Consider the following 22,032-nt stretch of genomic DNA (forward strand, 5'->3'; position numbering starts at 1 on the left):
TCACTACTGCACCTGTTCCAGCTGTATTGTATGGCAGACTCATATCACTACTGTTCCAGCTGTATTGTATGGCCCGGCTCATATCACTACTGCACCTGTTCCAGCTGTATTGTATGGCCCGGCTCATATCACTACTGCACCTGTTCCAGCTGTATTGTATGGCCCACTCATATCACTACTGCACCTGTTCCAGCTGTATTGTATGGCCCGGCTCATATCACTACTGCACCTGTTCCAGGCGTAGGCGAGCGTTGACCAGTTGATACACGGTAGAGTCCGATAGTTCTGAGTCTGTCGACAGGAAGACGGTGAGGTTCTCGTCATCCTTCAAGATGTCATCTATCTTCAGCCCGCGGCCTGCACAGGAAGAGCCATGCGGAGATAAAGAGAGAGGACATTACAATCACTACCGAGGAACCTCAGCACAGGAAGAGAGACGCTCCAGACTGGCAGCCAGACTGATTGATTAAGAATAGATTGCTGTTACAAAGCACTGGCTCTCAAAGTGGGGTGATTGGTGGGTCTCATAAAGGTGATTCAAAAGCTATTATCTTGAAAATAAAGCTAATCTAAAAACACTAACCAAATATAGCAGGTTTAATGTGACACAGTAAATAAACAGTATATCTCTCCTTTGAGGGAGTTAATTCCTCTGGGTCCCCAGCAACATTTTGTTAATATAGCATCAAAATCAGTTGAACCACTTTAACCCTATATACATCGGCTATGTGAAACATCGCCTATTTCCGGCTATTGTCACATAGCCGATGTATATAGGGTTAAAGTGGTGACACGTTGTTGTGAGCTTGTAGATCTGCTATTTTCAGAAATTGGTAGGCAGATTTCTGAACTGTTCTTCCCTGAAGAAGGCAACTTGTTGCCGAAACGTTGGAAAAATAAAGATTTTGATGGCATCGTGACTACGAGCTGTGCGGCCTCTCTCCTTTCTCAGTCATATGTTTTATCTCCTGCGGTCAGCACCTCCCTACTACTGGTGTGCGCTCCTACCTTCCTGTTTGTTCGATGAACTGTCCATAAGCCATAACCCATCAATGAGACGCAGACTCAGAGTGAGTAGAAATGGCGAAATCTTATAATGACTTTAGACCAATTATTGTGATCTAGTCCATACCCGTTCGGGGATATGACATAGCCAATCCCTACCTCTCTCTGAGTCTGAATACACCTCTCTCTGAATAATGAATACAAATAAAACAGAAGGGGGCAAAATCCTTACACCCAAAAGTAGTTAGTTATGGTGGCAGAGCCTGGACATTGCAAAAGACCTAAGCTTTTTCAACAGAGGTTCAAGTCCTCTGTATAACTTACGCCAGGTATAAACCATTAACCAAACCAAGCTATTCGTAAAAGGATAAAACCTCCCCCCGGCAATGATTCATATTCTAGTCACCCACATCCTAAACGGCTTAGCCCATATTGTACCAGTTATACTTGCCGTTGCAGTAGCATTTCTCACCCTGCTCGAACGAAAAGTGCTCTGCTACATACAACTGCAAAAAGGTCCTAATATTGTAGGCCCTTACGGTCTCCTTCAACCAATTGCAGATGGCATAAAAGTCTTTATTAAAGAATAAAGAGTTTCACGCCATCTGAGAGAGTGCTGCATTCAGTATTGCATGAGGGTCCTTTTGCATTCACTACCAAAATGATTAGTTAGATATACAGTAAAGTTGAGAATGGGCAAAGTGCTCCATTAACTTCTGTCTCACAGACCCGTTACAGTGCATTTTAACAGTGGGAGAACAACGGCGAGCAACACTTGAATTTCAATCGCCTAATCGCCCACCTATCGCCGGACGACGTCGCCCAAAAGATTAATTATTTTCATCTTTTCGGCCGACGTTCCTCCGCCCACTTTTCGACCATCGCCTGTTCGCCTGCTATTGCCAGCTATCGTCAATAGTTGCCGGGTCCCATTGACAAATAATGTACTTCCGGAAAATTCATCTGGCTGTCGCCCGCTGTTATAACGCACTGTTAGGGTCCATTTGGACCTCTGGTGGTCCCCGGACCCAACGTTGATAAACAATGATCTTGAGGATACCGTTTCATCTGCATGTCATGTTCACAGATATGTCATTCTAGGCTACTTGAAGAGGGTACTTTGAATATTACCATGGCAACTGAATGTACACAAACCACCCAAATAAACAAAGAAAGCACTAAAAGCAGCAGGTTTGTGTATGCTTCGGAGGTCCATGATATTCATGTTTCTCACGAAGGCAGGGAACATCATATCAGCTTACATGTGCTATTGTTATGTGGCAATTAACACGCAAACAGGATACTTTGTGTGTTCTTGTATAATATTGAAGTATTAACAGGCATGAAATATAACGATAGAGACTGTCAGACAGGAAGATAAAGGTGAGACACTACAGACAGACAGACAGACAGGCAGACAGGCAGGCAGGCAGGCAGGCAGGCAGGCAGGCAGACAGACAGACAGACAGACAGACAGACAGACAGACAGACAGACAGACAGACAGACAGACAGACAGACAGACAGACAGACAGACAGACAGACAGACAGACAGACAGACAGACAGACAGACAGACAGAGCAGTACACAAATATCAGGAGATTTAGTGTAACTCTGAAAGTATACTTTTCCACACTTTAGTTTTTCAGTTTCAGTTTCAGTTTCCGCTGAAAAGAGGTAGCGAAACTAGACGGCACACACTCAGAAGGAGAGCTGTGATTTCACATACAGGTCAAAGCCTATTGTGTCAAAGATATATCTGTGTCTTGACTTAAATTACATAATTTTCTTTTACAAAATGTTTTAATTTCATAAATTTCAAAATGTTCTAGCATCTGGTGGGATTTATCACATGAAGAATATTTAGATTTTAGACAGTTACATATTGTTCCCTTAAAAGACCATGCAGCACTCTCTGAGCTTGGAATCTCTTCAAATCAACAATCACGCATTTTTTTGTTCCCAGAACAGGGTAAAAAATGGATTGGCCACACTCTTCGCAAGCCTGCAACTAACATCACAAGATACTGTATGCCCTGTTCTGGAACCCTCAAGGGAGAAGGAAGAGGGGCAGACCAAGAAACACCTGGCGCCGTGACCTGGATGCAGATGTGAAGAGGTCTGACCACACACATGGTGACAGCTGTGAGAAACTGGCCCAGGACCGGGAGAGCACTTGTTCGTGAACTATGACACAATTATTGCATAATCGTCTACTCGCTATTATTTGAGATACTTTTCTGCATAATCGTAATTTTTCAACATTCCATGTTGAAAAATATTTATACATTTTCCAAAAATAGTAGAAATACAGTATGTGATCTACAAGCTTACAATGTTGTAAGATTGTTTCAGCTATTATTATTATATATTTTTTTCACATACACTTGTTAAATATTTTAATTAGACAGTAATTTTAATTAGACAGAAATTACATTTTCATTCAGGTATGTTCCAATGTTCAACGCCAAAAAGAAAAACAATTAAATCTTTAATCGCAATAATTTGTGTGACAAATGTTAACTTAAATGTTGTAATCGTGACAGCCCTAACGGTGGGTAGATAATGGTTCTATTCACCTGACACCAGCCTGGCCCAGCCAGTGTGCTTTCTGGTCTAGAGGGGTGGGCACGCATGGAGAAAGCGCTGGAGAATATTGGTTCGCCTTCAGCCCTTGTTTTCATTCCACTAATCCCTGATATACCACACGTTCTGAATGCCCCTGCCGACAGATTCAGTAGCGCAGCTCGGTATCTGTTCTTGAGGGATTACCTGACACCAGATAGGGGTTGCTGCGCAGGGTGTCCATCAAGTTGGATAAAGAGGACAACTCCCGCCACACGGTGCCGAGCTGCTGGAACTCTGTGTCGTTGAGCAGCAGCTCCTGAGCATCCAAGTAGAACCTGGCCAGTCTGGAACACACACACAGTACCATCTATCATCACACAACCACTTTATAGTCTCAGTGATGGAAGAAGTACTCTACTCACATGTTTTACTTAAGTAAAATATTTATGGTATTCTTTTTTTTTTTTTACTCATAGTCCTCAAAACTTGAATTAAATTAAAATCCACTGACTATAGGGTTGTCGAGAGAGAGGCTTACATTGAGCTGTTATAGTTGGAAACCACTCCGGGGGTCTCTCCTGGGGTAGGGTATCTGAAACAGGGGTTGTTGGCGTTGCAGAAGATGCCTTGCATCCAGGGCAGGATGCCTGTGGAAGGCATGGCCTTGTTGGGGAAGTGACCTGCATGGGGACACATGGACAGCACACATCAGCTTTATATTATCATTCATTCATACCGTCTCTGTCAGGGGGAAACCTCATGTGTCCAAAACTTTACTTTTCAGGATTCAAATTCAAAAGTAGCAAAAGCAGAAGATCGGCATGCTCAAAATGTGTCGCTTCGCCACACTTCGAGCTTGTCGATCTGCTACTTTTGATGCTTTTGTGTGACGTGTATATGACCAAGTAGGGCATTAATTTACGAAAAAAACACAAAAAAGTTAGATTAAGGAAATGGGACAACAGCCCGACAACAGCGACATGCTACTTTGTCACACGACTAAACAAAAATGTAAAAGAGGTGAAAAGAGGTTAAAAAAGAAAGAAAAGTAAGCTACATCAAACACATATAAAGGGTGATATTCGTTTGTTAAAATAAGTGTTAAATAGCTCTACATACTAATAGTATAGCTTAATCATTGCTAAGTGCAGTAAGAGGCTCTCTGTAGCCTATGTGTCTCTCCAGCTCTTTATTAAACAAACCAATTTCTACCAATTGTATCCAATCAGTAGAGAGAACTCATAGGGAGATTAAACAAGTGTAATTAGAAGTGATGACACAAAGAAATTAATGAAATTTGGAACTGCAATTGAAGCTGATAAATGGGTACTCTGTCCTGATTGGCTAAAATTGGCAACCTGACTGAAAATTCAGCTGGAGAGAGCAGGGGAACCCCTAGCCTCGATACCCAGGCTTTCATTTCGTCTCTGGTCAATATAATAGCCCTAATATAAAGGCATTAGGGCTATGCCTATATGGACCAGAGCAGCAGGGGGACCCCCAGTCACACTCTCAGTCTAGCAATGATTTATATCAGAATACAGAGCTTTAGGCTAGCCTTTAAACAATATTGTATAATGTTTAAACTAGAACAGCAGCAGCAGCACCCGAATTTTAACCCAAAGATGAGACCGTGACTCATGCAGTGGCAGTGCAGAGCATTCTGGCTCTGGTGGTGTAGTGTAATTAACATTAGCTAACTCAGTTGCTAACACCTGTAGCCAAAATGCTGTATGTTCTGTCGTAAGGCTCTGAGTCTGACTACGCGCCGCGGCTACATGATATGTGCATGGTGCATATTGATTGATTGACATTTTTATTTCACAGTAGAGCTATGTAGAACTTTAATACGGGGTACATTTCAGACTAAAGCACAGGTATACAAAAACGGTTTAATACTCTGGACACACCGACACACCAATGATTAAGCACTCACAATTGTTTACAGCAGGGTCCAGCATCAGAACATTTATGCAGGCCTACACTATTCTGTTCATCTTTTAGGCTACGAAATTATTTTGGGTGCCAATAAACCTTGAAAATAGAAATCCTAACTAACCACTATTTTCTAAAGTCCTGATATACGGTAACAATGTTTTCAATTTCATCTTACATTCATGTTGTTTGTAGAGTGGGTTGGCCTTCCTCAGCCAGACCAGTCCAATGAACAGCACCACTGGCCACAGGATCTCAACCACGAAACGAATCTGGACACAGACACAGGTTTATAGGCTACAGTGGTGTAAAGTATAAACATTTACTCAAGTAGGCATGATTGGGCAGCTGTAGCTTAACTTGCCCAACACTATTCCTTTTAGTTATTTAATTATTATTATTATAATGATAATAATTATTATTATTTTTTGCTAATAGGCCTATTAATTACCTTTATTAGACCTATTGCTTACTCCACTATACGTGCAGGTATTCGAGCCTCAATTCTTACTGGAAAATACATGAAATAAATCATAAACTAAAAGGAATAGTGTTGGGCAAGTTAAGCTATATGCAGCTGCCCAACACAGGTCTAATTTTAATATAGTTTTACTTCTACTCCACTACATTTCAAAGGCAAATCATATTTGGATTTGAAATGTAATATTATTGCACTTCTACTCTACTTACTATAATTATTTGAAAACATTAGGCTGCTATTAGGCCTACTTTGTAAGTTTATAGATTTTTATTATTATTACAAAACCACTTCAGACCTAGCCAGCTTGTATACTTTGGCAATTTGAAAATAGCAGATCTACAACAGGCTCGGCTCCAGGTGGCAGTTGAAAATGGTAAGGAGACACATCCCATTTTTATATAAATACAATATAGTAAAATATAGTAAAACAATGTGTAGCCTATAACTTAAACTGAGGGGTCAGAATTTGCCAAGACCGGCACCGGGCCTGATCTGCAAGTTTGTAGATCTATGAGATGTAAATCTGCTATCCTTTTTATATTATCTTGTAGATCTTCTATTTCCAAAGGATTTCTCTCTCTCTCTCTCTCTCTCTCTCTCTCTCTCTCTCTCTCTCTCTCTCTCTCTCTCTCTCTCTCTCTCTCTCTCTCTGAGAGAGTGAGACAGAGCCAGACATACTGTAGCTATAGATACGGTACCTTCTGTCTCTTGCGTAGAGTCCAGTTCTTCCATAGTAACAGGCGTATTTGACTGCCTGTATTCATGACTCTGAAGCTCAGCCAACGGACGGGGTCATCGGATTGTAATAAACCTGGGAAACACGCAGACATCCAGCGCCATCATTGATTACATCAATACTAAATCTGGAAACAAACAACTCCATCAATAGTCCTGCTGGTTACATGTTATTGGACAAACTGTACTTGGCATGCTACCGTCTAAATATTATACTTCCCTCCTATTCTCTGCAACTATGTCTTGTTATGCTGTTGTTACAATACTGTCCCTTATCTGTGTACAGTATGTGAGGAAACCACTGCATTCTAGGTTGCACAATACTGTAGCTACACTATAATGTAGGTACATAATATTGACCCAATTGTACTGTGACATTATATTTATTTATCTGGTCAGAACAAAGGGGAAACGACAGTCAGTCAGTCAGTCAGTCAGTCAGTCAGTCAGTCAGTGTCTGTCTGTCTGTCTGTCTGTCTGTCTGTCTGTCTGTCTGCCTGCCTGCCTGCCTGCCTGCCTGCCTGCCTGCCTGCCTGCCTGTCTGTCTGTACACCTGGGGAAAGAATTCTGTACATTTACTGTACTTGTCAGTTATATTCTCTTATGCTCCTCAGTCACAGTGATATTTCTCCACGACCACTTTTGATAAACAGATACCTTTACCTTATTTACATTTAAATAGATTGTACAAATAGGTCTGGTTGAGTATAGCCACAGACAATGTCTGCCAGCTCTTGTCTGATGGCTTTTGTCTGTCTTACTTTGCATATACAGTCTTGAGTGTCTGAATGTTAAGGGTTGCAGCTTGCTCCACTATCAATCATAAAGTCTATACATAAATAAGAAACTGCCACTCTTAATCTTGTTACACACTAACATAAATTTCTCCTTTTGTCAGCGGCTTGTCTGCGGTGTGGCATGTATGTGTACAGAAGGCCTTATAGAATGTCAGACACGCCGTAGTCATTTGTTCAGAGAAACATGCCCTGTAGATTACTCCTGGCATTGCTGTCTAGTGTGTCTATTGCCAGACAAAGGTATAAGCAGTAGACAAAATACCTGTCTAGTGTCTAGAGCATGAACACCACAGCACTTAGAGAGGATACGAAAGACTGTCATTATGTGTCAGACACTTGTAGAGTCACCATATCATTCACACAATAATTATGCACGGCAGTTCTCCCTTACACATTGTTTGTGACACCATTCTCTAATTGTTGAGGCAAGCACGTCTAATCCCTGGAAGAAATGACTGCGGTGCGGCATTAAGTAATTGTTGTGGTTCTGGAATAAGGCATTACTTCATTTTATGATGAAATCAAGTCATGTTACTTAAACACAAAATACACCATATATGACCCCTGAACATTGCATTATAATAGCCTTACATTACCTGATGGAAGTTGCTGCAAGTACTAGCTGGCCATTGAAAGCCATGTTATTTTCAGGCATTTAAGTAATTTGTACAGGCAATTTAACAACACAACACACTAATCTTGACCTAAACAATTATCCAGAGTCTTACCTCTAATGGAAAATTGTAAAAATCGTACGACATCTAGAAGAAAGAGGTTGACAACCAAGCAGAAGTAAGGGCAGACATACTAAGTGGAAGGGCTCCGTCAGCTTTGTTTTCTCTCCCCACTGCCCGCAGGTCAGCAGCATTCCTAATCTGATTGCTCTAATCTCCCAGGCCAGCTCAACATGGACAGGCAAAGAAAGAGGCAACACTGACGCAGAATTAGGGGGTATCTGTTAGGTAACGGGTGGGCTAGTGGTTGATAAAGAGTCCTATAATTTTGACATCACTGATTTTATCTTCAGGTGGTGTATTTGAGACTATACCAGCACTCGTATTGCACCGCGTATTATGTTGCTCTGAATGAGTGTCAGCTAAATTGCCCCCAAAATAAAAATGACTTTAAACAGGCCTTTTTTGTGGTTAACGTCTGAGACATTGATTGTAGCCACCGTCCGTGCACAGCTTGCTTGGTGGTTTTGTGTCATTAGGCAGGTCTGACATGAGTCACCCTCATGTCGTCAGCTCGTCAGAGGAGAGCAGGTGACACAAGTGATTAAGCTGGGAGGAGTAATGTGAAGGAAGGCTTCAGAGGAGCAGAGTAAGACCTCTTGAACCCACTGAGAGAGCTCTCTGTGTACAATGGATAACAGCTAGGGGCTTACGCTGAATCTCAGGTAGATTCAGGGATTAAATATGGCAGCGACCACTGGTGTAAATATAGGCTACTATGTTATGATGGCACTGCTGCAAGCACGGGCAAGAGCTAAGCCCTTAAAGCACACGTGAGTAGTAACGAAAGCCTTATTGCATTACAACACAAAGGCTGGGAAAAATACACACTTAACAATAATAGACCTCAAGTAAAAGTATGACTCCAGGGTGTCACTTCAGGTTATGAACCCAACCCGGGTTCTCTGAGAACACCCTTTCTGAACGCATGATCAAGCATTAAGAATCTTCACACAAGCATGTATGGTTTGAACTACATTTCTTTTTTTTAATTTGCAGCAAGAACTGTCGCATGTCATACTGTATAACTGGCTTTAGTCAGTAATTTGGTGAGACAAATTACCATGACAAAAACATGCCATTTGGAAGTAACATATGGATGAATATAAAACGTAAACAGATACAAAAGATTTACATAGAGAATCAGATGTACCAATCACAGGCTACACAGAACTCACTTTGTTTGATAAAACATATTAAAATACTTCCAGCCATATGTATGTACAGTATGTATAATGTATTATATATATATATGTATATATATATATATATATATATATATATATATACTATAGTACGATGACTACATTAGAATTTGAACCTGCATTGAGTAAGTGCATTGAGTGATAAAACATCCTTTCACACAGATCATGAACAAATCAATAACTGCACTCATACTTAGTAAATGTATTATATCTAAAACATTCAGATTTAGAACGATAGGTCAACAATATCAAATCACTTTCCTTGGCTAGTATCATTTCAGGGAGAAAAATAGATGATAATCTCTTTTAGTTAAATAAACACTAAACATACAGCAACAATGGCATCACAGATTGTTTTACTGCGTACGTGTTTGTGATGCTAAGGTATCACAAACACATAATATTAGCACATGTAAAGCCTGATTTATACTTTGTTGCACGTGTGTGTCGCAAGACAAAAATAGTCTACAAACACCATGGTACGACTGAGCATAAATTAAGCGTAACACTTTGATGGTTCTTTTTCACAGATCTAGACCAATTTCATTCACTCCCATATTTCATTTGAGGAAAAATAATAAGTGTTTCTTTTTCATTCAATATACACTATGGCACAGATACATTTATATTTACAAGTTGTTAAAAAATAAAATAAAAGGTTTGGCTATAATTAAAGTTTCAGACAAAATGTGCCTCCCTGTGTTCGAGCTCCTGCAGCCGCCGAGGCCGCAGTCTTTGGTAGACGGGTTTAGCCTCGCCAGGGCTTGACTCATCTGGACTGCTGGGGGGTGGGGATTGAGGGGGAGAAAGGCCGGCCGAGGCTGCGACCTCGGGGTCGGCGGCGCTGTCTACGGAGTCCTGAGACTGGAGCCGCGTCAGTGGGGGGCTGGTGTGTGTGATGGGGGTGGTGCTGAGTGTCTGAGTGGGGGAGGAGGGCAGTGAGGCGCTGGTGTTGGTGCTGTAGGTGGTAGTGATGGTGGTGACCATGGTGGTCCAGTGGGGAAGCGTCCTGGCCCTGACTGGGGGTTTGTAGAAGGTTCCGGGAGGAGGCTGCAGAGTCCGTGGCTGCCTGAAGGTGAGGGGCAGGCGCGGCGAGGAGCCGCGCGGCGAGGAGCCGCCCGGCTCAGTGTTTGGCTTATCTGTCTCGCTTTCCCTTTTGGAAGTCCAGAAAGGGACAGACACCGCGTAGGGGTTATTGGGGAGTATGGTGCTAACACTGCTGCTCGCGGCCCCCGGGGTCGACCCGACGACAGCAGCGGCAGGGGTCAGGGGCTTCGCGGCCGAGCTCGCCGGAGGCAGGTTCGCCACTATCATGGCCGTCCGGGGAGTGACGTCATAGTGCTTGTACTTCCTGTCCCATGTCCGCCGATGCATCGCTTGAGTGTCGATGAAGGGCGTGATGTAGTAGGTGCTGACCCTGGACGAACCGCCGGCTCTGGGCCTCTCCGGCTCCGCTGCTTCCTGTATGGTGTCCGGGGCGGAGACCCGCCCGTCGGGGCTATCGCTAGCGTTCCGGCTGTTTCTCTCGTTGAGCTGGGCAGGGCCCGGCAGGCGCTCCAGTGGCATGCTAATTGGCCGAGATAGGAGTCTGGAGCGCGTCTGGGTGCGCATCTGGACCTTGTTTGGGGCGACGCTAATGGATGGGAAGTGGGGGCTGGGACGGCCGAACACCAGCGTAGACCTCTGGACGTCGGCGTCAAGGCCGTTCAGCCTGTCCGGGGCTGAGCCCTCTCTCCTGTCTATACCAGGCTGGACTTCCTGCACCTCGTCCAGTATGTGAGAGGACGGGATCACTGACGAATGTCTCTTGAACACTTTGGCACTCTGTAGAGAAACAAACACAGACAGCAATGAGTCAATAGTCCATCAATTGGAGGATATAATATAGAGATAGGATCCAACAGGAAACACGCACATCTCCAGAAATTCTATGAAAATAATTCAAACATGGCTAATAAAGCCTGACGTATATGTATGTTCGATGGTGACACCGATGGGAGCACAGTGGTGGACATTCAGACAAACTGACCAACCAACTGACATTGTGACATTGTCCATAGACAGCCATAGACAGGATGCCCTGGTGGCCTGGCCGACCTATGTTGCACATTTTCTGTCCTGTCTTTCTTAATTGTATTTACCAAATAACTAAGTAAAACTAAAAGTGAAACACAATTGAAAACTGAAACTGAAATTAAAACTAAAGTAAAAAGAAGAAGAAAAGAAGAAGAATGCAATACAAACTCAAATTAATATAGAAATGCTGTAAAAACATTTCATTCTACCTTTCCTCATAATACCTGAAAAACTAAACATAAAACTCATTACTCATGCACTTAAATTAAAATTAAAACTAAAACTAATTAACATCAAACTTAAAAACAGTACAAACAGTACAAACGAACAGTACAAACGAAAAACGAATATTTCAAAACTACAATAACTACAATGCTCTTCTGCAATGCACCCAGTGTAATCCTGTGTGCACAGCCCAGCCCACAACCCCATGGCTCACCTCTTTAATGTCCACCAGAGACGTGGAATGCCTGCTGAGCCTCTGCTCCTTCTCCTGGGCGCTGAGGGAAGCCTGCTGGGGGCCGTCTCTGGGGGGCGACTGTGACACGTCAAAGATCACGTGGAAGTGTCGCACCAGCAGCTCTACCATCAGGGCCTGGTACGGGTAGTCCACCAGGGAGGAGAGGGACACCTCGGCGTCCGTCTGCCGCGGCTTCACCAACGTGGGGCCAAAGATGATGCCCAGGTTGCTGGCCGTCATCTTGTTCTCCTCCGCTTGCTCCGTCACTCTGAGGACAGGAGGGAGGCATTAGGAGGATGCATTTAGGGTTGCACGATATCGATCAAACATCCTACTATGGGCACAATACGGGTGACAGAGACTATGCTTGAACACTGTGAAAGGTTTCCTTTTTCCCTGGTGTGAATTTTGTTTTTTGTAGGCCGGGAATTCTTTTGTGATTTAGAAAAACAAATAATCTCGTGCAGCGACCCATGAAAATGTAAGTTCAGTGCAAGTGCCACGAACATTTGTCAACCAGCAGCAGTCATGTGAGACACAGGTACTTTTCTCTAGTTCCTCTGCTATGAGGAAACGTAGGATCTGTGCTGCTTACATAAGTCCATTATGAGGAAGTCTGATTATCTGTTCATCTGTGTACTGTTATGTGCTGACAGACGTGCTGACAGAAAGACCAATGACCACATCTGAACGTTGGTTCGCCGAGAAGGCTACATAATTATCCAGCGATTCTCTTTCGCTGCATAATACAATTGTGATATGAACTGAAAACAATGTGGGTACGCATGCATGCTGCAAATCAACTGAATTTATTCAGTCACAGTTTTGAATAGAATTTGAACAAAATCAACGGTTTGTCACTGGCATGCAGATTGATCTGTAAGGAGTAAATACCTTGCTCTGGAACATTGTGAAGATTGTGATAGATTGTGATAGACAGTTGAAATGTTGGAACAAAGGTGTGTGATTTCAGCATTATTTCCCTTTGTTAATTGTGTTGCATTAGTATCGATCAAACTAAGCCTTTAAATATCTCTGTCCTGGAGAGATGACTTAGACCAGGTTGTAATGGTGTGTTGCCTCAAGCAAAACATTGTTTTGAAGCCACAGAGTAGAACAAAGTGGAACCATTCACATTTCCCTGCAACGTTGTGTGAATGATATGAATGGCACGGCTCTCACCTGTGCAGGTGTGCTATGAGGAAGCGCAGGGTCCTGTGGTGGGTGGGAGGCAGCTGGCGGAGCAGGTCTCGGATCTTGAAGATGACTCTGTTGAGCTGGATACTGAGGCCGCTGGGCTCCCCCGGCGGAGCCGTTCTGGCAGCTTCGGCCTCCTCTACCAGTGCCCTCTGGCACTCCTTGGCCAGGCCGATGAAGTCGTTGTAGTATCGGTACAGGATGAGTGGCTCTGGCAGCTGCACGTGGACAATAACGAATGGTTTATGATTGATGGATTGATGTTGAGCTTGAGGATCGTCAAGTATATAGTCTAGTATACATACATACTCATATACTCTAAGACAATGCTTCTCAAAGTGGGGTCTGAGGACCCCAGCTAAATTATTGATAGTTAGAAAACAATTGGACCCTTACAGGCCTGTAATGCCAAGAGTGTACAAGTGGAATCGTAATGGTTCCATTTTACACGCTCAAAGTTAAGGAGGTCTGTGGCCTAATACATACCAAACTGGAGGATTGACAATCACTATTTACTATTTACCTTGTTTTTACACTGCGACTATTTCAAGTTATAAAAAAAAATCTTTCGCATTGTAAGTACACGTCCACCCTGGGAATGAGGCTCACCTGTCTCAGGTACAATTTGAGAACATTACTGATGTCATGGGGTGAGACTTCCGACAGCTCCACCAGCTCCTTGCCGTTCTCGAAAGCCTGACAGAGCTTCTCCACCCGTGACTTGGCACCGTTCACCCGATAAATACCCTGTCAGAAGGAACAACAGCATGTTACATGGTTTACATGATTTCTATTGAAATGCGTACCTTGTGGCAAGCTGCAAGCATTAAGGGCTATTAAGGAGTATACCAGCCTTTTTGACATGTGGAGCCTTTGTCACACCTACTTTGATCAAAAGTATCAAAACCATTTCAGACACCTCAGAATCACATGAAACCTTCCACACTATTCTGATGTTGTGTTCTGATGTAGGTGACGGTCCATTGTGCCATAGACTAATCCCCCATTGTCCCATGCATATACTGTAGACTACTTACCTATGGATTATGGCACAATTGGCTTAAAGTACGAAATCCAAGAGATCCTTTTGATCTACATAACTTCACATATTTTGGTAGTGCACCGGACTTCAATAACTAAATTAATAGGCAAATATATCTCAATAAAGGAAAAAGTGACTTTGAGGAAACTTTAAAGTCCTATCAAATATAAGAGTGACAAAGCACCCACATGTCAAATAGGTGGTATAGCCCTATAAAACAACAGCATTGGGACAACAAGTTATGTTTACCTTGATATTTAGTGCTCGGATCTCAATCTCAGACGTGCACTTTTTGATGATGAAAGGGATGCCGTCTGGGCTGTTCTTGGCTGCCTGGGCGAAGTCTATACCAAACAGATGAAGTCTGCCCTGCAGCTTCTTGTGGCCGCACTGGATGGCCAGAGTCTCCAGACATTTCTTATGGCATGCCAGAGAACACTGGTCAGGGAGGGACACAAACAGAGGGAACAAACATCGAGTTAGTTGCAAATATTAAGTAAACGGAATAAATGGGTCACATTTATTTCAAATGCTGCATTGTTTCGGTTTCCTTTGATGGCAGAGAGACACCGGTTTTAAATTACGTAAATGAGGCATAGCTTCCCAATCCAACACATCTATTCTATTTATAAAAACTGGAATCAAGTCAAATTGGCTGTTGCATTCTCAGCCCAAATTACCATTGTGGTCGCTTGAAAAAGCTTCTTTGTTAGTTTCATGCCCTGCTAAGCTGTGTTAGGCTGCCTACTGTTTTCAGAGACAATGTAGTGATTAACACCCCTGCTTCTGGAACCTCATGGAACCCTGCTGCCTCAGCCTGCCAAGAGCCATGTCTCCTATATGTGTCTCCAAACCTTATCGCTATGTTTAACCCATTCAGGCCTGACGTCGAAATTTAAAAAAAAAAGTTTTCTAAATCATGACAATTTTCGGAAAGATTTGAGGCACATTTTAACGATTTTTCAAAAATAGCAGACCTACAAGTTCATAGCGCGCCACTCGGTGGCGCGCTATGAGCTTGTAGATCTGCTATTTTTCAATAGCTAAATTATAACATAATGTTTAAAACATCAAAAGGGGTTCCCGCCCAAAATGGGTTAATGGTTAATGTGGTTAAACGCTAACGTGACATGGATGCGTTCCAGGTCTCAATGGATTAAGTGGCTGTTCTGCATGTCTCACCCCCTCTTTATCTAAAAAGTCAGTTTATGAAGTTGTTAAGGTGAGCTCTACATTCCTATAGTATTCATTGATTTTTGCAGGTGTCTCCCTGCCTCCCCTGAAACTACACTTGCAGTGTAACATTTCAGGTCGGGATACAGATTTTATCCAATAAGGGGAGACAACTGAAATTGGAAACAAAGAGAAAATAAATAAATAAATTAGAACTGGATAAGGAGTTCTCTACTACTATACAACAAACACTATAGCTACTCTCAAAATGTAGAACTTTAGCTTTTTTAACAAACCTTTTCTTTTTTTATATAAAATGTTTGACCTATTTTAGTCACACGACCACTACACTGGGCACTGACTCATCATAGTTTAGGTGTTATTTTCTAAGTCAAGGTGTGTCTTACCTCCTCGCACTCTGCTCCGTGGAACACGACGAGGCTGTCACACTCCCTGCATTTGGACGGAGCTCTCAGCTTCCTCAGCTTGTGTGTCTGGGCAGCCTTGGACATCTGGGCGTTCCTGAAGGGACCAGGAGAGCTGGCCGTGGCCGTCACCATTTCTGCCAGACCTGACAGCGGGACAGAAACAGACAGGGCCTTGGTGAGGAGACATGACTAGACAATTTGGGGCTGATGCTGCTATAACAGCTAAAAATACTCACTCTTTAACAATAGGCACTCTGTCATATTTCTGTCTGTTGTGTATGCAATTGCTCCACCATCCTATGACTAAAGCCAACTCTATGTCACGGCTGAATTAGAAACCCGGGTCAATTTGAAGGGACCTTCTTGAGAATAGTTGTTTGCTGACGATGCGACTATATATGGCAGGCCTCAGTCTATAACTGGAATGGCCAAACAGTATGTCTTGTCATACAGCAATTTAGTACAATACGGTTCAATAATGGTACAATAACAGCTTATTTTGTCATTATGTATTTCACCTGACCTTATGATATGTTATGAGTATCTGAATGTCTGTCATAGAGTCAAGATACCATGTCCCTGGCCTGGTATTTCATGTTTTGGGTACAGCTTGTCCCTGTGCTGCAAGCAGTTCCTCTCTAATCTGTGTATACTGTTTCTATGCTTTCTCCCTGCTTTCCTAAGAACTAATTTACTACCAACCAGAATCTTTAATGTACTTCTCCTGTGGACTCATGTATTAAACCTACTACCTTTATACCTTTATAATACCAAGTGTCTCCAACTCGGTTTGCCTCGACAATTACTAATTGATGCAGAATTCATCTACAGGCAGCGCATGAACACAGTAACACACACGTTGAAACAAGGTGGTAAAGATACCAAGAAGGAGTGGACAGTGATGTCACTGTTATGCAACATGGAAGTAGTATGGACTTGAAGCTGTTTATAAACAGTCAATCAGTGACATCACTGACGAATCCTTGGTGTTACTCTTCCTGCGACTGATAGCCCCTGAAACCAGGCTTTCACAGTCGTCCTGACTCTTTTTTTCTCTTCTTCTTCCCCCTTCATGGGCCCCTTGGGGGCGCTGGGCCTCGGTGCATTGCACCGGTTCATGGGCCCCTTGGGGGCGCTGGGCCTCGGTGCATTGCACCGGTTCATGGGCCCCTTGGGGGCGCTGGGCCTCGGTGCATTGCACCGGTTCATGGGCCCCTTGGGGGCGCTGGGCCTCGGTGCATTGCACCGGTTGCGCCGTCGATATTTGCGCCACTGGTACTAGTTCTATTGTATCATTCACAAAGCTAGACCTTAATGATGTCTTTGATTTCATTAAGTCTACATAAACCCAACCACAAACTAAGCACAAACTTATTCTATCAATTCAGTGCCACACAGGAGAAATTTAGGTCAAAGTTAAGCTGCTTCTGATCCTGCAAATGACATTGACTAAAATAAAAATAACAGGTTAGCTAACAGGGAGAGGTCAGTGTGGAGACAGGAACTGTGAGCTGAGGCCCCACGCCAAAACCAACATGGACCCCATCTGTGCAGCTGTGTCCAGTGTAAAAACATTTGATGTAAGCACAGTCTCCCCCTGTCTGTCTCGCACGCACGCACGCACGCACGCGCGCGCACGCACGCATGCACGCACGCGCGCGCGCATGCACGCACACACACAGAGCATTGGGTGCATGGACTGCACGGTAATCTCTCATTCTATTCTCCCTCACTTCCTCTACTTCCCGCTCACACACGAGGACACGCGCGCACACACACTCAGTGGTTAAGGCGCATATACTGGATTTCTCCAGATGGACAAAGACGAGATGACCACAGAAGCAAGCTATGCAGAATCAACAAGAACTGATCATCAACTCTACAAGACTCTACAAGTCTACAAGATTGAGCAAGTCTACAAGATTGGAACCTCACAGATTGACAATAATTCTGTGATGACTGCAAGGACTAATTTCAACAGCCAGTGATGATTAGCAGAGATATGCTTTTCACCAGCAATGTCTGCTACACCATGACACAATAACCTACAAGCTTCAAGTGCCTACAGAGGAGCCATGAGAGCAGCAGCACCAACTTGGTCAATGCTGTCACCATGCACCAACGGCGGTAACAAAATCGACACCATGAATGACACCAAGAGACTTTGCCACAGCAGGAGACCAAGCCACAGATACACATGTACACACTCATGTGGGAGACATTGAACACTGGAACCAACAGCCCAATGGAGATTGCTGGAAGACACATTAACCAAATAGACTTGTGGGTCAACTGAAAACAGAGAGAAAGGACAGAACTATTTATCTTCGGAGTGAGACCTGCATAAAATTGAATCTAGTGAGCTTACGTAAATCAAATAGTTCCTGTCTCTTCAATGTGTTTCATGTGATATGTTTCATACCTATCTGTATCTAAACACTGCACCACGTGAGGAAAAAAGTCCATGTGGTGAGTAATTATTATATTTCCATGAAGTGAATTTCCTGAGTGATGACAATTCCATTTAGCAAATTCCACGTGATGATATATAAAAATAAAATAGTAATAGATAGCTGTATCAACATGTACTTGCTTTAATGTTTAATTTGTCATTCTATAAATCTCCTGTGGCATATAAATTAATATTTGATTATTCATTTACAAAAATAAAAAAATTGTGGACTGCAATGGGAGTTTTAGAATGCCAACTACAGTCCAAATATATGCATTATTGTGTATTTATCTTCCTTCCATTAAGTATCTTTGCTCACCAATGTGCTCAGTCTAATTCATGCAGCTGTCAATCTAACAGCTGACTTGACCCCTCCACGCTGTCAGCAAAGGTATACTTATTTGTGTCGGCCTTATGTTTAGCGCAGATCCGTATATGGAAAGTTAGTATTTGCATCTCTGTTAAGACAAGACTATAAGGACTGTCTGAGGATGGGGTGGAGGAGGCTTGCGCCCCGGAGGGGCTGCTGGAACAGGCCTCTCTGTATATTGTTTCTCTGCTGAATCTTCTTAATAAATTCTCAATACTTCACCCTGAAGAACTTTGTCATTCCTTCATCTTTGGACGATTATTTAATCGACAACAATACCACATCATGGGCTTTAAAATGCCTGACAGCATGTCCCCGGTTTGATAATATAAGACCACCAAGATAATATAACACACACACACACACACACACACACACACACACACACACACACACACACACACACACACACACACACACACACACACACACACACACACACACACACACACACACACACACACACACACACACACACACACACGTACACGTACACGTACACGTACCATTGTCTGATGGTGAAGGTGGTTCTCTCTCATCGAGGTCGTCGGCAGAGGACATGGTTCCAGTAGAGGGGGTTCTGGGTAGTCTGCGTTTGAAATCACCTGTGCCAGTCAATCAGAATCACACAATGACTAATGTGATATTAACCCATTCAAAGATGTCCTGGTTTCAATGGGTTAATAACATATACTGTATATTGTTTTAAAGCAAACATTATTACTCAAATCTTTGCTTCTGGTGGGTTCATGGAACCAATTTTTTTTAAATGGGGGTGGTGGCCAATTACATACCGGTATACTTTTGACATGAAAAAGTTTGAGAACCACTGATAGAGCAACATTTGTAGAATCGGCCTCAGGTATTAACCCATTTTGGGCGAGAACCCCTTTTGGTGTTTTAAACATTATGTTATAATTTAGCTATTGAAAAATAGCAGATCTACAAGCTCATAGCGCGCCACCGAGTGGCGTGCTACGAGCTTGTAGGTCTGCTATTTTTGAAAAATCGTGAAAATATTTATTTCAGAAAACTGGAGGATTTAGATTTTTTTTAAATTATTTTGAGGTCAGGCCTAAATGGGTTAATGGGTTAATGACACCAAAACAGCAGCTCCTCCAAGTGTAACAAATGGACAACAAAAGGGGTGTCCATTTCTACAGTTACTATATACTTTGTCGTACAATGCAGAAATGCCCGCTCACAACGTGCCTCATGACATGTTGAGTGCCTGTGTACATTTTCACCATTTTCTGACAAGGTTTGCACATTTCGACAATACAATGACATGCTCAAAACAGGAGTTACATTTACACTCAGGATCTTACTGTGTACAGCAGTGCATTGTGTAGTACAGTGCAGGAGGTGCAAATACATCTAGCACTCTGTGTCTTACTGTGTTGCATACAGTAGATATAAAGGGCCGCTCCATTCACAGTTAACAGCACGGCACGTTAGGTTAACCACACGGGACATTACAACACCCGACTTCCCTCTTATTTTCTGCATCATGAATTAAATAACTCTGGTTTCATGTTTGTGTTGTTGTGGTTTTAATGTCCTCTTGAACGTCAATGCAGCTTAGCCTTGTTCCCAGTTGTGTTGGTGTGGGGCGGCCGTATCAGAGTGGGTAGAGAGGCTGTCTGGGCTGTCAAAGGGCCCTTGTACACCTCCCAGTCGAAGTGTCCCTGAGCAATACATTTAACCCCTAATAGCCCTCCCAAGCGCTCATCATGGCCATCTTAGTAGCCATCAGCTGGGTGAATTTCCCCTGCAGGATTAACAATGGTCTCCCCTCATGGTTCGTCTACGTCTCTACGAGAAGTATTTACCAATCATGGCTTTGGCCAGACTGATAACGTGGATTGACTACCCGGTAGGCGTGAGTGAATCCACATTATGTGTCTGGCCGAAGCCAGGCTAGTATTTCCCCATATTTAGAGGTCAGGTGAGATGTTCTTATGAGCTCATTTATCTATCTCTCTTCCATTATGTACAATAGAGGTCAGGTGAGATGTTCTTATGAGCTCATTTATCTATCTCTCTGCCATTATGTACAATCATGCATTTGGTCGATAAAACATACATTTAGCCTATGCAGTACACCTTATGTACAGTATATCTATCTGACATTGTATCCGGGTATCGGACTTCAAGGTTGTACTTTATTGTTACATCTTGTGTACTCTATTCTTATGACTATCTTTGAAAAAAAGAGTTGGGAACTACAAAAAATAAACCTGTAAACTTGAACGTGATGTGACAAACAATAAAACAATAAACCAAGTCTCATATTATGAACGTCATGTCAGAGAGTAAAATTCCCGTACCTGGGCTGGCGGTGGGTGAATCCATGGAGCGGGACTCGCTGCTCCCTCCGGCGCTCTCCGAGTCACTGCACATCCCGCCCTGACTCCCTGATGCCCAGGCTCGCAGCGGGGCCTGGCCTCGCAGCGCTGTGGGACGGAGCGCAGATGACCGTTTACACGTCATGTACAAAAGAACAAACATTGTCCAACGGCAGCATGCGACCGACAGACAGACAGACAGACGGACAAACGGACGGTTCAACTACATCCCAGGAGCAGAAATGTTTTAATGCGCAGATGTTCCATCCACAAAGGGGCAGTGAGTAAGCGACGCACTGCTCAACTCAAAGTTGTTTTGAACGCGGGTGCAGAGAAGTTTCCTGTGAGTCAATAAGCTGTGTGCTGTCTCTCTCTCTCTCAATTCCCAGAGAGAGAGAGAGAGAGAGAGAGAGAGAGAGAGAGAGAGAGGATTTAGGGTTGTGTGCCCACCGCTGTCACTCTCAGGTTCATGACCTCCACACTGGTAACGTTTCAAATGACTTTGGATAGTTTGCATAATACAAACCGGCAACAACAAAAAGAAAACCCTCTTTTGCTTGTCATAGAAACATAAAAAAGAAATGCCGTAACAACCTTTGTCTGAACAGTGAGGCTCTGAGGTGATGACTAAGTGGTTGGTTTAATCCATTGAGACCTGGAACGCATCCATGTCACGTTAGCGTTAGCGTTTTAAACATTATGTTATAATTTAGCTATTGAAAAATAGCAGATCTACAAGCTCATAGCGCGCCACCGAGTGGCGCGCTATGAACTTGTAGGTCTGCTATTTTTGAAAAATCGTTAAAATGTGCCTCAAATCTTTCCGAAAATTGTCATGATTTAGAAAACTTTTTTTTTTTTTAATTTCGACGTCAGGCCTGAATGGGTTAAATGTGAACACTGGCATACGTTATACTACTCACTCGTGTACCAAAAGAAGGACAGAAATAACCTGACGTATTCACTTCTTACGCCACTCGCTATTTGGAATCCTCAGCCCTGTGTCCAATAAAGCTTGATATATACTT

At 43.1% G+C, this 22,032-nt stretch overlaps 2 protein-coding genes across 3 annotated transcripts in view; both read right to left on the reverse strand.

Moving 5' to 3' along the window:
- Positions 1-6,751, reverse strand: part of abca4b (ATP-binding cassette, sub-family A (ABC1), member 4b) — a gene marked incomplete at its 5' end in the record, with an annotated part of 96,376 nt that extends 89,625 nt beyond the window's left edge. The window contains 5 exons of the mRNA XM_079488524.1: positions 230-357; positions 3,776-3,915; positions 4,110-4,251; positions 5,685-5,778; positions 6,686-6,751. Coding sequence (XP_079344650.1) covers positions 230-357; positions 3,776-3,915; positions 4,110-4,251; positions 5,685-5,778; positions 6,686-6,751 — 570 coding nt within the window. The remainder of the gene's footprint in view (positions 1-229; positions 358-3,775; positions 3,916-4,109; positions 4,252-5,684; positions 5,779-6,685) is intronic.
- Positions 6,752-9,225: 2,474 nt separating this feature from the next.
- The window catches only part of LOC306912367 (rho GTPase-activating protein 29-like), a 56,056-nt gene continuing 43,249 nt past the window's right edge, over positions 9,226-22,032 (reverse strand). For both annotated transcript variants that reach the window (XM_079488538.1, XM_079488539.1), the window contains 8 exons: positions 20,987-21,112; positions 19,163-19,261; positions 15,814-15,977; positions 14,483-14,671; positions 13,801-13,938; positions 13,177-13,409; positions 11,974-12,262; positions 9,226-11,282 (listed from right to left, as the gene is read on the reverse strand). In XM_079488538.1, coding sequence (XP_079344664.1) covers positions 10,137-11,282; positions 11,974-12,262; positions 13,177-13,409; positions 13,801-13,938; positions 14,483-14,671; positions 15,814-15,977; positions 19,163-19,261; positions 20,987-21,112 — 2,384 coding nt within the window. In that variant the 3' untranslated portion in view covers positions 9,226-10,136. The remainder of the gene's footprint in view (positions 11,283-11,973; positions 12,263-13,176; positions 13,410-13,800; positions 13,939-14,482; positions 14,672-15,813; positions 15,978-19,162; positions 19,262-20,986; positions 21,113-22,032) is intronic.

Source organism: Electrona antarctica, assembly GCF_951216825.1.
Source record: "Electrona antarctica genome assembly, chromosome: 19".
Classification (NCBI taxonomy): Eukaryota; Metazoa; Chordata; class Actinopteri; order Myctophiformes; family Myctophidae; genus Electrona; species Electrona antarctica.